The following is a 12,581-nucleotide window of genomic DNA, read 5'->3' on the forward strand; positions in this document are numbered from 1 at the left end:
AGAAGACTAAAAACTATAAAGCTCATTTTGCAAATTTTTAAGTCACACGATCATTTCACAGCCAATATAGGATGGAGTGCTTAAAGCCATTTCTTCCGACATGGTGGATTCCACTCTTCCTTCGGACGCCCGAAGTGAAGTCCAAAGAAGTAAGTGCGGGACAGGCTAATTTACGAGTGCGTCACTTGGATCATTCGTCACGTTCAGAAATTAACAGAATGTTTGTAATAGCGCGTTCCGTCTCTTTGGCGGATGCCCTGCACAGAACTGAGTTTCCTAGTTTCTTAATTGTAACAGTCGATCCGATGGAGAGAAACAACGATAGAAGACTTTTCATTTATATTTTTCATTTCAATACTAACTCTGATTTGTGGGGTGAGACGCACTCATGCGGTGCAAAGTGCACGGATTCCCGGCTCTCCTGAATACATATGAAAATGGACAAATTCATTTACACTGCAAATGGATGCAACATTTCGTCTCCGGACTAATTTCTGTTTTTATGTTACTGGCGGCGGAGTCAAGCCGCAGCATTTCTTCAGTGCGCCGATGAGGTAGGGTGCCGTGGTGACGGTTACGGTGGGAGACAAGATGGCCAGGCCTCAGATTGCATGACCCCTGCCCTCCTTGCCTCTCCCTGCCTGATACCACTTAAAGCACACAAAAAAAAAAAAAAAAAAAAAAAAAAAAAAAAAAAAAAAAAAAAAAAAAGAAAAGTGGTAGAATGCTCACCTGCCACGCGGGCGGCCCGGGAAAAAAAAATAAAAGAAAAAAAAAAAAAAAAAAAAAATGGATAAGGCGTCGGACTTAAAAAAAAAAAAAAAAAAAAAGCGGTCTAAGGCGCCAGATTTAAGCTCTGGTTCCCTAAGGGGAGCGTGGGTTCGAACCCCACATCTGACAATGCATTTTAAATATTCCAAAACTACCAATTTCGTACATGCGGGAAAACAAGTAAATTACGCGGGAACAGGTTCCACAGATACTACTAGAGACGGCAGTGACTATGGTGCTTGCCTTGCAAGTCTGATTGTCTGGCGGTCAGAAAGAATGTTAAGCTGCTAGGAGACATGGCTTTCGCCACGAGGCCAGGATTCGATTCCCGGTAGCCGAACATACTTTTGCTTGCTGTGTCTTGGTTATTGTCACAGCATTTACGATATCTTTGTGTTGTGGTTTTTGGGGTCCAAGCATCAGGCGAGCAAACGTGAAGGAAAGCAGATATGTGTTTAAATGAGTGTCAGGGCAGTAATAAAGGTGGATGAGACGGTGGATCGGGTATTGGACTGCAGACGTGCCACATTGCGTAGCTCGATAGCTGAGTAAGTTAGAGCGTCGTCCTGTGAACACAAAGGCCACGTATTCGACCGCACCAAGTGCCGTTTCATTTTTCTCCCCTAAAAGACAATGCTTCCTCCAGCGTGACACTGCCAGGTAAATAAAAAAAAAAAAAAAAAAAAAAAAAAAAAAAAAAAAAAAAAGGGGTATGATTCCTGCTTAGGGTGCAGGAGGTCCCGGGTTCAAATCCCGGACGAGCCCTAGCGTTTTGTGCAAACTGATCGCACGTCAGTGGCTGAGTCAGCGCAAAAAGCTCGCCGTCAATATCAAATGAATTTCTTATTCGATGTGAGCAATTGACACTCGGGTCCGACGCGTGAAGGCGATTACGAAGGTTTCGGGTACAGATGGTAGCAGATGCATGTTAGTACGTCTTGCTTAAAGTGATGAAAAAGTGTTTCCGCCCGGTATCGAACCGGGGACCTTCCGCGTGTTAGGCAGACGTGATAACCGCTACACCACGGAAACTGCTTGTGTGCACCTTACTTCACAGACAACTTGTAGTGATGTTGCCATCGTAACTAAAAAATTCAATAAATGTGGTACTTGCAAAACGAAGGGACATGCAGCAGATCCACACACGACGTGGCTCATTGGAGGACAATACGACATAGGCAGGAAAATACTGTTCCCGCCCGGGATCGAACCGGGGACCTTCTGCGTGTGAAGCAGACGTGATAACCGCTACACTACGGAAACGACGTACCCGAGGTGTCCATCCTTGTTCACTCGAACTTGCCTCAGACTTTCTCTCGTCCGCAAATGCACACACGACAGTTCTTTTGTCAGCCTGGAACCCATCACAGCCGAGGGCTCAAGAAGTCTTCGGGGTGCTCGAGAGGGTGTCTGCCGTAGCACCCCTAACGAGATAGCGGCGTTTCGCGCAGTCGTTATTGCAAGTCATATCAGCAAAAGCAATCACTTTCTCAGCAGCAGGCAGTGCGAGCCCAGCGGCAGCTCTACATGAAGGTACCAATAGCCCAGGAAGGCCGCCGACCGCGGGAATTCGCGCCGCCCCCATCCCGCCAGCGTACACGAGACTTCCAGGCCACCCTGGACGACATCGAGGGACTGGGATAATTGGCATTCGCCGTGTCACAGGGCTCGTTGGTCTAGGGGTATGATTCCTGCTTAGGGTGCAGGAGGTCCCGGGTTCAAATCCCGGGCGAGCCCTAGCGTTTTGTGCAAACTGATCGCACGTCAGTGGCTGAGTCAGCGCAAAAAGCTCGCCGTCAATATCAAATGAATTTCTTATTCGATGTGAGCAATTGACACTCTGATCCAACGCGTGAAGGCGATTACGAAGGGTTCGGGTACAGATGGTAGCAGATGCATGTTAGTAAGTCTTGCTTAAAGTGATGAAAAAGTGTTTCCGCCCGGGATCGAACCGGGGACCTTCTGCGTGTTAGGCAGACGTGATAACCGCTACACCACGGAAACTGCTTGTGTGCACCTTACTTCACAGACAACTTGTAGTGATGTTGCCATCGTAACTAAAAAATTCAATAAATGTGGTACTTGCAAAACGAAGGGACATGCAGCAGATCCACACACGACGTGGCTCATTGGAGGACAATACGACAGAGGCAGGAAAATTCTGTTCCCGCCCGGGATCGAACCGGGGACCTTCTGCGTGTGAAGCAGACGTGATAACCGCTACACTACGGAAACGACGGACCCGAGCAGTCCATCCTTGTTCACTCGAACTTGCCTCAGCCTTTCTCTCGTCCGCGAATGCACACACGACAGTTCTTTTGTCAGCCTGGAACCCATCACAGCCGAGGGCTCAAGAAGTCTTCGGGGTGCTCGAGATGGTGTCTGCCGTAGCACCCCTAACGAGATAGCGGCGTTTCGCGCAGTCGTTATTGCAAGTCATATCAGCAAAAGCAATCACTTTCTCAGCAGCAGGCAGTGCGAGCCCAGCGGCAGCTCTACATGAAGGTACCAATAGCCCAGGAAGGCCGCCGACCGCGGGAATTCGCGGCGCCCCCATCCCGCCAGCGTACACGAGACCCCCAGGTCACCCTGGACCACGTCGAGGGACTGCAATAATTGGCATTCGCCGTGTCACAGGGCTCGTTGGTCTAGGGGTATGATTCCTGCTTAGGGTGCAGGAGGTCCCGGGTTCAAATCCCGGACGAGCCCTAGCGTTTTGTGCAAACTGATCGCACGTCAGTGGCTGAGTCAGCGCAAAAAGCTCGCCGTCAATATCAAATGAATTTCTTATTCGATGTGAGCAATTGACACTCTGATCCAACGCGTGAAGGCGATTACGAAGGGTTCGGGTACAGATGGTAGCAGATGCATGTTAGTAAGTCTTGCTTAAAGTGATGAAAAAGTGTTTCCGCCCGGGATCGAACCGGGGACCTTCTGCGTGTTAGGCAGACGTGATAACCGCTACACCACGGAAACTGCTTGTGTGCACCTTACTTCACAGACAACTTGTAGTGATATTGCCATCGTAACTAAAAAATTCAATAAATGTGGTACTTGCAAAACGAAGAGACATGCAGCAGATCCACACACGACGTGGCTCATTGGAGGACAATACGACAGAGGCAGGAAAATTCTGTTCCCGCCCGGGATCGAACCGGGGACCTTCTGCGTGTGAAGCAGACGTGATAACCGCTACACTACGGAAACGACGGAGCCGAGCAGTCCATCCTTGTTCACTCGAACTTGCCTCAGCCTTTCTCTCGTCCGCGAATGCACACACGACAGTTCTTTTGTCAGCCTGGAACCCATCACAGCCGAGGGCTCAAGAAGTCTTCGGGGTGCTCGAGAGGGTGTCTGCCGTAGCACCCCTAACGAGATAGCGGCGTTTCGCGCAGTCGTTATTGCAAGTCATATCAGCAAAAGCAATCACTTTCTCAGCAGCAGGCAGTGCGAGCCCAGCGGCAGCTCTACATGAAGGTACCAATAGCCCAGGAAGGCCGCCGACCGCGGGAATTCGCGGCGCCCCCATCCCGCCAGCGTACACGAGACCCCCAGGTCACCCTGGACCACGTCGAGGGACTGCAATAATTGGCATTCGCCGTGTCACAGGGCTCGTTGGTCTAGGGGTATGATTCCTGCTTAGGGTGCAGGAGGTCCCGGGTTCAAATCCCGGACGAGCCCTAGCGTTTTGTGCAAACTGATCGCACGTCAGTGGCTGAGTCAGAGCAAAAAGATCGCCGTCAATATCAAATGAATTTCTTATTCGATGTGAGCAATTGACACTCTGATCCAACGCGTGAAGGCGATTACGAAGGGTTCGGGTACAGATGGTAGCAGATGCATGTTAGTAAGTCTTGCTTAAAGTGATGAAAAAGTGTTTCCGCCCGGGATCGAACCGGGGACCTTCTGCGTGTTAGGCTGACGTGATAACCGCTACACCACGGAAACTGCTTGTGTGCACCTTACTTCACAGACAACTTGTAGTGATGTTGCCATCGTAACTAAAAAATTCAATAAATGTGGTACTTGCAAAACGAAGAGACATGCAGCAGATCCACACACGACGTGGCTCATTGGAGGACAATACGACAGAGGCAGGAAAATTCTGTTCCCGCCCGGGATCGAACCGGGGACCTTCTGCGTGTGAAGCAGACGTGATAACCGCTACACTACGGAAACGACGGACCCGAGCAGTCCATCCTTGTTCACTCGAACTTGCCTCAGCCTTTCTCTCGTCCGCGAATGCACACACGACAGTTCTTTTGTCAGCCTGGAACCCATCACAGCCGAGGGCTCAAGAAGTCTTCGGGGTGCTCGAGAGGGTGTCTGCCGTAGCACCCCTAACGAGATAGCGGCGTTTCGCGCAGTCGTTATTGCAAGTCATATCAGCAAAAGCAATCACTTTCTCAGCAGCAGGCAGTGCGAGCCCAGCGGCAGCTCTACATGAAGGTACCAATAGCCCAGGAAGGCCGCCGACCGCGGGAATTCGCGGCGCCCCCATCCCGCCAGCGTACACGAGACCCCCAGGTCACCCTGGACGACGTCGAGGGACTGCAATAATTGGCATTCGCCGTGTCACAGGGCTCGTTGGTCTAGGGGTATGATTCCTGCTTAGGGTGCAGGAGGTCCCGGGTTCAAATCCCGGACGAGCCCTAGCGTTTTGTGCAAACTGATCGCACGTCAGTGGCTGAGTCAGCGCAAAAAGCTCGCCGTCAATATCAAATGAATTTCTTATTCGATGTGAGCAATTGACACTCGGGTCCGACGCGTGAAGGCGATTACGAAGGTTTCGGGTACAGATGGTAGCAGATGCATGTTAGTACGTCTTGCTTAAAGTGATGAAAAAGTGTTTCCGCCCGGTATCGAACCGGGGACCTTCCGCGTGTTAGGCAGACGTGATAACCGCTACACCACGGAAACTGCTTGTGTGCACCTTACTTCACAGACAACTTGTAGTGATGTTGCCATCGTAACTAAAAAATTCAATAAATGTGGTACTTGCAAAACGAAGGGACATGCAGCAGATCCACACACGACGTGGCTCATTGGAGGACAATACGACATAGGCAGGAAAATACTGTTCCCGCCCGGGATCGAACCGGGGACCTTCTGCGTGTGAAGCAGACGTGATAACCGCTACACTACGGAAACGACGTACCCGAGGTGTCCATCCTTGTTCACTCGAACTTGCCTCAGACTTTCTCTCGTCCGCAAATGCACACACGACAGTTCTTTTGTCAGCCTGGAACCCATCACAGCCGAGGGCTCAAGAAGTCTTCGGGGTGCTCGAGAGGGTGTCTGCCGTAGCACCCCTAACGAGATAGCGGCGTTTCGCGCAGTCGTTATTGCAAGTCATATCAGCAAAAGCAATCACTTTCTCAGCAGCAGGCAGTGCGAGCCCAGCGGCAGCTCTACATGAAGGTACCAATAGCCCAGGAAGGCCGCCGACCGCGGGAATTCGCGCCGCCCCCATCCCGCCAGCGTACACGAGACTTCCAGGCCACCCTGGACGACATCGAGGGACTGGGATAATTGGCATTCGCCGTGTCACAGGGCTCGTTGGTCTAGGGGTACGGGTTGTCTTCGGTTTTTGTGTTTCCTAATTTTTTTTATCTTCATTTGCATGGAAGGGGGGTATCTGTAGTCATTTGCTATTGAATTGGAAGTATTTATCTAATGGATATATATATAAAAAGGATTAATTAGTGAGGGACTTTTATATATGGGATGGAAAGCGAAGGAGTCTACAGAAATAAAACTTTTGAAAATATTAGGTTATTTAAACGCTTAATCGGAGAACTAACGAATGTAAACAGTAATATGGTTCATTCACAAGACTGTATAAAAGTTTTGGTAGGAAAGGAAATTCGTTTGGTTCCGTGCTCTGAATTCAGTTTTAAATGAATGTGTTGACCTTTGACGTTTTTCATAAAAATAGCACACAATACAAAGTGCCGACAGGTCGTAGGGTTGGATGTAGTGAAGTAGCATTTTAACCAGTTATGGAATTTTGAGTTCCTTCACTTAAAACATGTGGAATAGATAACCTTCGTAAACCGATTTCGCGGCGATGGATGAACTAATATTCCATGCATCGCAGAGATTAGAAGCCCTTCAGATTCGACTCTTGTGCAGCGTCCAGAACTTCCGAAACAGTTTGCAGGTGTATTCTGAACAAATTCAGAATGCAGTAGTGGAAGCGTTAAATAGCCCGCGAGGACTTTATGTGCAGGAGGGGCTACATAACACTTGGGCCGCTGTTCTGAGAGTTGGAAACGACGTTAAAAGTGTAGCGAATCGAGAATACATATACGATGTGTATACCCGTGTACTTCGAATCGTACTTTCTGATGCATATGACTTGAATGTGTATTATAGCTGCCTATTCTTTGTGGTTGGAGGAGCTCTTGGCTTTACTATTGGACTATCATGGAGGAGGACACCACAATCTTCTCAGAGGATGAAGGCAATAGGCTGCAGTTATTATGGGGGAATAGATGCTGTTCAGCTGCTTGATGATGTGCCTATCCCATCTGTAAAGAAACCTGATGAACTTTTGATACAAGTGAAGGCAGCTTCTGTAGATCCTGTTGATATTCTTATATGTTCTGGCTATGGAAGAGTGCTGCGTAGACTACTCCACAGGTATAATAGTAATGTGAAACAAGAATTTCCAATTGTGTTGGGTAGAGACTGTGCCGGCATTGTCATAGAAATTGGTCAGAAGGTCAATCATTTTGATATTGGTGATGAAGTATGGTTTTCTATTCCATACTGGCTCTCTGGAACTCTTGCTGAATATGTTGTTATAACAGAAAACTTAATAGCTAAAAAGCCTAAGGGAATCAGATTTGAAGTTGCAGCAAGTGTCCCATATTCAGGAATGATTGCATGGAATGCAGTTGTTTCTCAGGCTCATCTGAATTCCGTAGCTGCTAGTGGGAAAAGAGTATTAGTCCATACTGGATGTACAGCTGTTGGAGTGATAATACTGCAGCTTGCACGTCTGTGGGGTGTTCATGTAACTGTGACTTGTCCACACAGGGCAATACCAGTTGCACAAGCTTTAGGTGCAGACTGTATTGTTACTGACCAGCAGCCAGATGTTGAGAAGCAGCTTTCAGAGCATGATAGGTTTGATTTTGTCTTCAATACAGTTGGACATGCAGCTGATGACCTGTGCCTAAAATTTTGCAAAGATGATGGCCTTGTTATAACAACTGTAGCAAGCCCATTAGCTGCTGACAACTATGGGTTCATTTTTCGATTGTTGTACAGCCTCTGGGTTCGCTTAAAATGCTTTTTTAGGGTCTGTGTTGGGGCTAATGCTTGGAGTTTAATGGATGAATCTCCTGTATCACTGAATGAATTAGGAAAATTAGTAGAAGATGGAAGTCTGCAGCCAGTTGTGGACAAAATATTTTCACCTCAGGATGCAGAACTTGCCTTCCAGCATGCTGACTCTTGTGATGCAGTTGGAAAGACAATAATAAGGTTCAGATCTCCAAATGGCTGTACATGTGGAGCTTATGCACCCTAGTGAGCAGATGATCCTGGATGATGCAAGATTGTATTTATCATTTGAAATCCATGTGTCACCATTTGATGAACTACAGTATTGATTTCACAATAGTCATATAAATGCAACTGCATTTGCATTAATTTGCAGGGCATTTATTGTTTCAGTATCACCATTTACTATTTAATTTTGTTAATATGTGTATAATGGGCTGATATTAGATGGTGTTTGTATTGGTTTGTAGTAATTGACAGTATGCTGATTTTGCATGGTGTATTGTAATCTGTTACTTTTAAATGTTACACTGAACCACACTATGGTGCTTTGCTGTTTTCTTCCTTTATATTCAACTAAAATCATTGAATTAAATGTTGGTGCATTCAGTGAGAACTTTCTTCATTCTTTGGAGTTTCTTACTCTCAGGTGGCTACTCATTCATTAAAAATTTTAAGAGAGTAAAAAGTTGTTTTATGGAGATGTTTTTTCAGCTAAGTCCCCAGGACTGTCAACAAATTGACTCAAATATACTACTCTGGATTTCAGAAAAACAGGATATTTATTTTATTTGAAATTGGGTTTCTTATTTGTATATCACTGTATTGCATTTTGCATGAAATGGGAATAAGAGTGTGTTAAACTTTAAGAAGACTTTATCAAATAAACTTTTATTATTTTTATTTATTTTGTCACATCAATGGCTTCTTGTCGTCTTACTACAACAAGACACTGATCTTATTCTTTGATTTGAAGGTGAGAAAAAAATGAAATAAAAGAAAACAGAGCTTTCACTATAAATCATTACTGTGTGACTTCACTGTAGAATTATTTGAGAATTTTTTAACGATATTCCAGGCTGTTATTTATGTTTCTGCTGTTGCTACCAACAGAAAAGGTTTTCAGTGGTCATCTTGCATGAGCGCTTTGTGATAGAACTGGAAATTTTTATTCATATGGCGCAATGTTTCACAGTTAGCTGTCTTTCGGACCAAAGTCAGTTTAATTTTTGATACTACATTGCAGTTATTACTCAGCAGTTTGTGTGCTTGTAGAAATGTAATCAATAAGGCAAAAGATCTACTATGCAGTTACATAATGTTACAACAACAAATCTTTGAGATATTTAGTTTGAGACAGTTCTGAGAACCAAAAGTTGTTGTTAAGCTGAGGCTAATCTTAATTGGTTAATTGTGCTAACAATTAAGTGGCAGGATATAGTGTTACCACTTATAAGATCAAATGATTTCAAGGTGCCGATTAATAAACTAGCAGAGACCTGCAGAGTGTGACAATAAAGCTTTAAAATTGTTTCATTGTATGAAAGCTAGCAGTTCGTAGGAGGGTAATTAAGAAAGGATGATCTTACACAGTTTTAATACTGGTATATAGCACTAATAAAATGAATATAGTGCCTTACAGTACAAATATTTTGTTAAGTGTTAAAATACATTGTTAATGCATATATTTTTTGAAATATGTAGCAATTACAAATAAATCAGAGATGTTTTCAGATTTGAAAAAAAAAAAAAAAAAAAAAAAAAAGGGGTATGATTCCTGCTTAGGGTGCAGGAGGTCCCGGGTTCAAATCCCGGGCGAGCCCTAGCGTTTTGTGCAAACTGATCGCACGTCAGTGGCTGAGTCAGCGCAAAAAGCTCGCCGTCAATATCAAATGAATTTCTTATTCGATGTGAGCAATTGACACTCTGATCCAACGCGTGAAGGCGATTACGAAGGGTTCGGGTACAGATGGTAGCAGATGCATGTTAGTAAGTCTTGCTTAAAGTGATGAAAAAGTGTTTCCGCCCGGGATCGAACCGGGGACCTTCTGCGTGTTAGGCAGACGTGATAACCGCTACACCACGGAAACTGCTTGTGTGCACCTTACTTCACAGACAACTTGTAGTGATGTTGCCATCGTAACTAAAAAATTCAATAAATGTGGTACTTGCAAAACGAAGGGACATGCAGCAGATCCACACACGACGTGGCTCATTGGAGGACAATACGACAGAGGCAGGAAAATTCTGTTCCCGCCCGGGATCGAACCGGGGACCTTCTGCGTGTGAAGCAGACGTGATAACCGCTACACTACGGAAACGACGGACCCGAGCAGTCCATCCTTGTTCACTCGAACTTGCCTCAGCCTTTCTCTCGTCCGCGAATGCACACACGACAGTTCTTTTGTCAGCCTGGAACCCATCACAGCCGAGGGCTCAAGAAGTCTTCGGGGTGCTCGAGATGGTGTCTGCCGTAGCACCCCTAACGAGATAGCGGCGTTTCGCGCAGTCGTTATTGCAAGTCATATCACCAAAAGCAATCACTTTCTCAGCAGCAGGCAGTGCGAGCCCAGCGGCAGCTCTACATGAAGGTACCAATAGCCCAGGAAGGCCGCCGACCGCGGGAATTCGCGGCGCCCCCATCCCGCCAGCGTACACGAGACCCCCAGGTCACCCTGGACCACGTCGAGGGACTGCAATAATTGGCATTCGCCGTGTCACAGGGCTCGTTGGTCTAGGGGTATGATTCCTGCTTAGGGTGCAAGAGGTCCCGGGTTCAAATCCCGGACGAGCCCTAGCGTTTTGTGCAAACTGATCGCACGTCAGTGGCTGAGTCAGCGCAAAAAGCTCGCCGTCAATATCAAATGAATTTCTTATTCGATGTGAGCAATTGACACTCTGATCCAACGCGTGAAGGCGATTACGAAGGGTTCGGGTACAGATGGTAGCAGATGCATGTTAGTAAGTCTTGCTTAAAGTGATGAAAAAGTGTTTCCGCCCGGGATCGAACCGGGGACCTTCTGCGTGTTAGGCAGACGTGATAACCGCTACACCACGGAAACTGCTTGTGTGCACCTTACTTCACAGACAACTTGTAGTGATATTGCCATCGTAACTAAAAAATTCAATAAATGTGGTACTTGCAAAACGAAGAGACATGCAGCAGATCCACACACGACGTGGCTCATTGGAGGACAATACGACAGAGGCAGGAAAATTCTGTTCCCGCCCGGGATCGATCCGGGGACCTTCTGCGTGTGAAGCAGACGTGATAACCGCTACACTACGGAAACGACGGAGCCGAGCAGTCCATCCTTGTTCACTCGAACTTGCCTCAGCCTTTCTCTCGTCCGCGAATGCACACACGACAGTTCTTTTGTCAGCCTGGAACCCATCACAGCCGAGGGCTCAAGAAGTCTTCGGGGTGCTCGAGAGGGTGTCTGCCGTAGCACCCCTAACGAGATAGCGGCGTTTCGCGCAGTCGTTATTGCAAGTCATATCAGCAAAAGCAATCACTTTCTCAGCAGCAGGCAGTGCGAGCCCAGCGGCAGCTCTACATGAAGGTACCAATAGCCCAGGAAGGCCGCCGACCGCGGGAATTCGCGGCGCCCCCATCCCGCCAGCGTACACGAGACCCCCAGGTCACCCTGGACCACGTCGAGGGACTGCAATAATTGGCATTCGCCGTGTCACAGGGCTCGTTGGTCTAGGGGTATGATTCCTGCTTAGGGTGCAGGAGGTCCCGGGTTCAAATCCCGGACGAGCCCTAGCGTTTTGTGCAAACTGATCGCACGTCAGTGGCTGAGTCAGAGCAAAAAGATCGCCGTCAATATCAAATGAATTTCTTATTCGATGTGAGCAATTGACACTCTGATCCAACGCGTGAAGGCGATTACGAAGGGTTCGGGTACAGATGGTAGCAGATGCATGTTAGTAAGTCTTGCTTAAAGTGATGAAAAAGTGTTTCCGCCCGGGATCGAACCGGGGACCTTCTGCGTGTTAGGCTGACGTGATAACCGCTACACCACGGAAACTGCTTGTGTGCACCTTACTTCACAGACAACTTGTAGTGATGTTGCCATCGTAACTAAAAAATTCAATAAATGTGGTACTTGCAAAACGAAGAGACATGCAGCAGATCCACACACGACGTGGCTCATTGGAGGACAATACGACAGAGGCAGGAAAATTCTGTTCCCGCCCGGGATCGAACCGGGGACCTTCTGCGTGTGAAGCAGACGTGATAACCGCTACACTACGGAAACGACGGACCCGAGCAGTCCATCCTTGTTCACTCGAACTTGCCTCAGCCTTTCTCTCGTCCGCGAATGCACACACGACAGTTCTTTTGTCAGCCTGGAACCCATCACAGCCGAGGGCTCAAGAAGTCTTCGGGGTGCTCGAGAGGGTGTCTGCCGTAGCACCCCTAACGAGATAGCGGCGTTTCGCGCAGTCGTTATTGCAAGTCATATCAGCAAAAGCAATCACTTTCTCAGCAGCAGGCAGTGCGAGCCCAG

At 47.3% G+C, this 12,581-nt stretch overlaps 1 protein-coding gene and 22 non-coding genes across 23 annotated transcripts; 7 read left to right on the forward strand and 16 right to left on the reverse strand.

The window, feature by feature from the left end:
* Positions 1–1,730: 1,730 nt before the first annotated feature.
* On the reverse strand, positions 1,731–1,803 carry Trnav-aac. The gene has a single exon. It is a non-coding gene; the product is annotated as a tRNA-Val (tRNA).
* A 158-nt stretch (positions 1,804–1,961) lies between these two features.
* Positions 1,962–2,034, reverse strand: Trnav-cac. The gene has a single exon. It is a non-coding gene; the product is annotated as a tRNA-Val (tRNA).
* Positions 2,035–2,436: 402 nt separating this feature from the next.
* Positions 2,437–2,508, forward strand: Trnap-agg. Its single transcript has one exon. It is a non-coding gene; the product is annotated as a tRNA-Pro (tRNA).
* A 194-nt stretch (positions 2,509–2,702) lies between these two features.
* Trnav-aac lies at positions 2,703–2,775 on the reverse strand. Its single transcript has one exon. It is a non-coding gene; the product is annotated as a tRNA-Val (tRNA).
* A 158-nt stretch (positions 2,776–2,933) lies between these two features.
* Positions 2,934–3,006, reverse strand: Trnav-cac. Its single transcript has one exon. It is a non-coding gene; the product is annotated as a tRNA-Val (tRNA).
* Positions 3,007–3,408: 402 nt separating this feature from the next.
* Positions 3,409–3,480, forward strand: Trnap-agg. Its single transcript has one exon. It is a non-coding gene; the product is annotated as a tRNA-Pro (tRNA).
* Positions 3,481–3,674: 194 nt separating this feature from the next.
* On the reverse strand, positions 3,675–3,747 carry Trnav-aac. The gene has a single exon. It is a non-coding gene; the product is annotated as a tRNA-Val (tRNA).
* Positions 3,748–3,905: 158 nt separating this feature from the next.
* On the reverse strand, positions 3,906–3,978 carry Trnav-cac. Its single transcript has one exon. It is a non-coding gene; the product is annotated as a tRNA-Val (tRNA).
* Positions 3,979–4,380: 402 nt separating this feature from the next.
* On the forward strand, positions 4,381–4,452 carry Trnap-agg. The gene has a single exon. It is a non-coding gene; the product is annotated as a tRNA-Pro (tRNA).
* A 194-nt stretch (positions 4,453–4,646) lies between these two features.
* Trnav-aac lies at positions 4,647–4,719 on the reverse strand. Its single transcript has one exon. It is a non-coding gene; the product is annotated as a tRNA-Val (tRNA).
* A 158-nt stretch (positions 4,720–4,877) lies between these two features.
* Trnav-cac lies at positions 4,878–4,950 on the reverse strand. The gene has a single exon. It is a non-coding gene; the product is annotated as a tRNA-Val (tRNA).
* A 402-nt stretch (positions 4,951–5,352) lies between these two features.
* On the forward strand, positions 5,353–5,424 carry Trnap-agg. Its single transcript has one exon. It is a non-coding gene; the product is annotated as a tRNA-Pro (tRNA).
* A 194-nt stretch (positions 5,425–5,618) lies between these two features.
* On the reverse strand, positions 5,619–5,691 carry Trnav-aac. Its single transcript has one exon. It is a non-coding gene; the product is annotated as a tRNA-Val (tRNA).
* Positions 5,692–5,849: 158 nt separating this feature from the next.
* Positions 5,850–5,922, reverse strand: Trnav-cac. The gene has a single exon. It is a non-coding gene; the product is annotated as a tRNA-Val (tRNA).
* Positions 5,923–7,231: 1,309 nt separating this feature from the next.
* LOC124775136 (reticulon-4-interacting protein 1 homolog, mitochondrial-like) lies at positions 7,232–8,311 on the forward strand. Its single transcript, XM_047249976.1, has one exon. The coding sequence runs from the start codon at positions 7,232–7,234 to the stop codon at positions 8,309–8,311; it is 1,080 nt and encodes a 359-aa protein (XP_047105932.1).
* Positions 8,312–10,081: 1,770 nt separating this feature from the next.
* Positions 10,082–10,154, reverse strand: Trnav-aac. The gene has a single exon. It is a non-coding gene; the product is annotated as a tRNA-Val (tRNA).
* A 158-nt stretch (positions 10,155–10,312) lies between these two features.
* Trnav-cac lies at positions 10,313–10,385 on the reverse strand. The gene has a single exon. It is a non-coding gene; the product is annotated as a tRNA-Val (tRNA).
* Positions 10,386–10,787: 402 nt separating this feature from the next.
* Trnap-agg lies at positions 10,788–10,859 on the forward strand. Its single transcript has one exon. It is a non-coding gene; the product is annotated as a tRNA-Pro (tRNA).
* A 194-nt stretch (positions 10,860–11,053) lies between these two features.
* Positions 11,054–11,126, reverse strand: Trnav-aac. Its single transcript has one exon. It is a non-coding gene; the product is annotated as a tRNA-Val (tRNA).
* A 158-nt stretch (positions 11,127–11,284) lies between these two features.
* Positions 11,285–11,357, reverse strand: Trnav-cac. The gene has a single exon. It is a non-coding gene; the product is annotated as a tRNA-Val (tRNA).
* Positions 11,358–11,759: 402 nt separating this feature from the next.
* Trnap-agg lies at positions 11,760–11,831 on the forward strand. Its single transcript has one exon. It is a non-coding gene; the product is annotated as a tRNA-Pro (tRNA).
* A 194-nt stretch (positions 11,832–12,025) lies between these two features.
* On the reverse strand, positions 12,026–12,098 carry Trnav-aac. The gene has a single exon. It is a non-coding gene; the product is annotated as a tRNA-Val (tRNA).
* Positions 12,099–12,256: 158 nt separating this feature from the next.
* On the reverse strand, positions 12,257–12,329 carry Trnav-cac. The gene has a single exon. It is a non-coding gene; the product is annotated as a tRNA-Val (tRNA).
* Between the last annotated feature and the right edge of the window lie 252 nt (positions 12,330–12,581).

The sequence above is a fragment of the Schistocerca piceifrons genome, chromosome 2, assembly GCF_021461385.2.
Source record: "Schistocerca piceifrons isolate TAMUIC-IGC-003096 chromosome 2, iqSchPice1.1, whole genome shotgun sequence".
Taxonomy (NCBI): Eukaryota; Metazoa; Arthropoda; class Insecta; order Orthoptera; family Acrididae; genus Schistocerca; species Schistocerca piceifrons.

Bases quoted from the DNA above. Each gene is read 5' to 3' on its own strand.
- LOC124775136 (XM_047249976.1), top strand. From the start codon at position 7,232: ATGAAGGCAATAGGCTGCAGTTATTATGGGGGAATAGATGCTGTTCAG.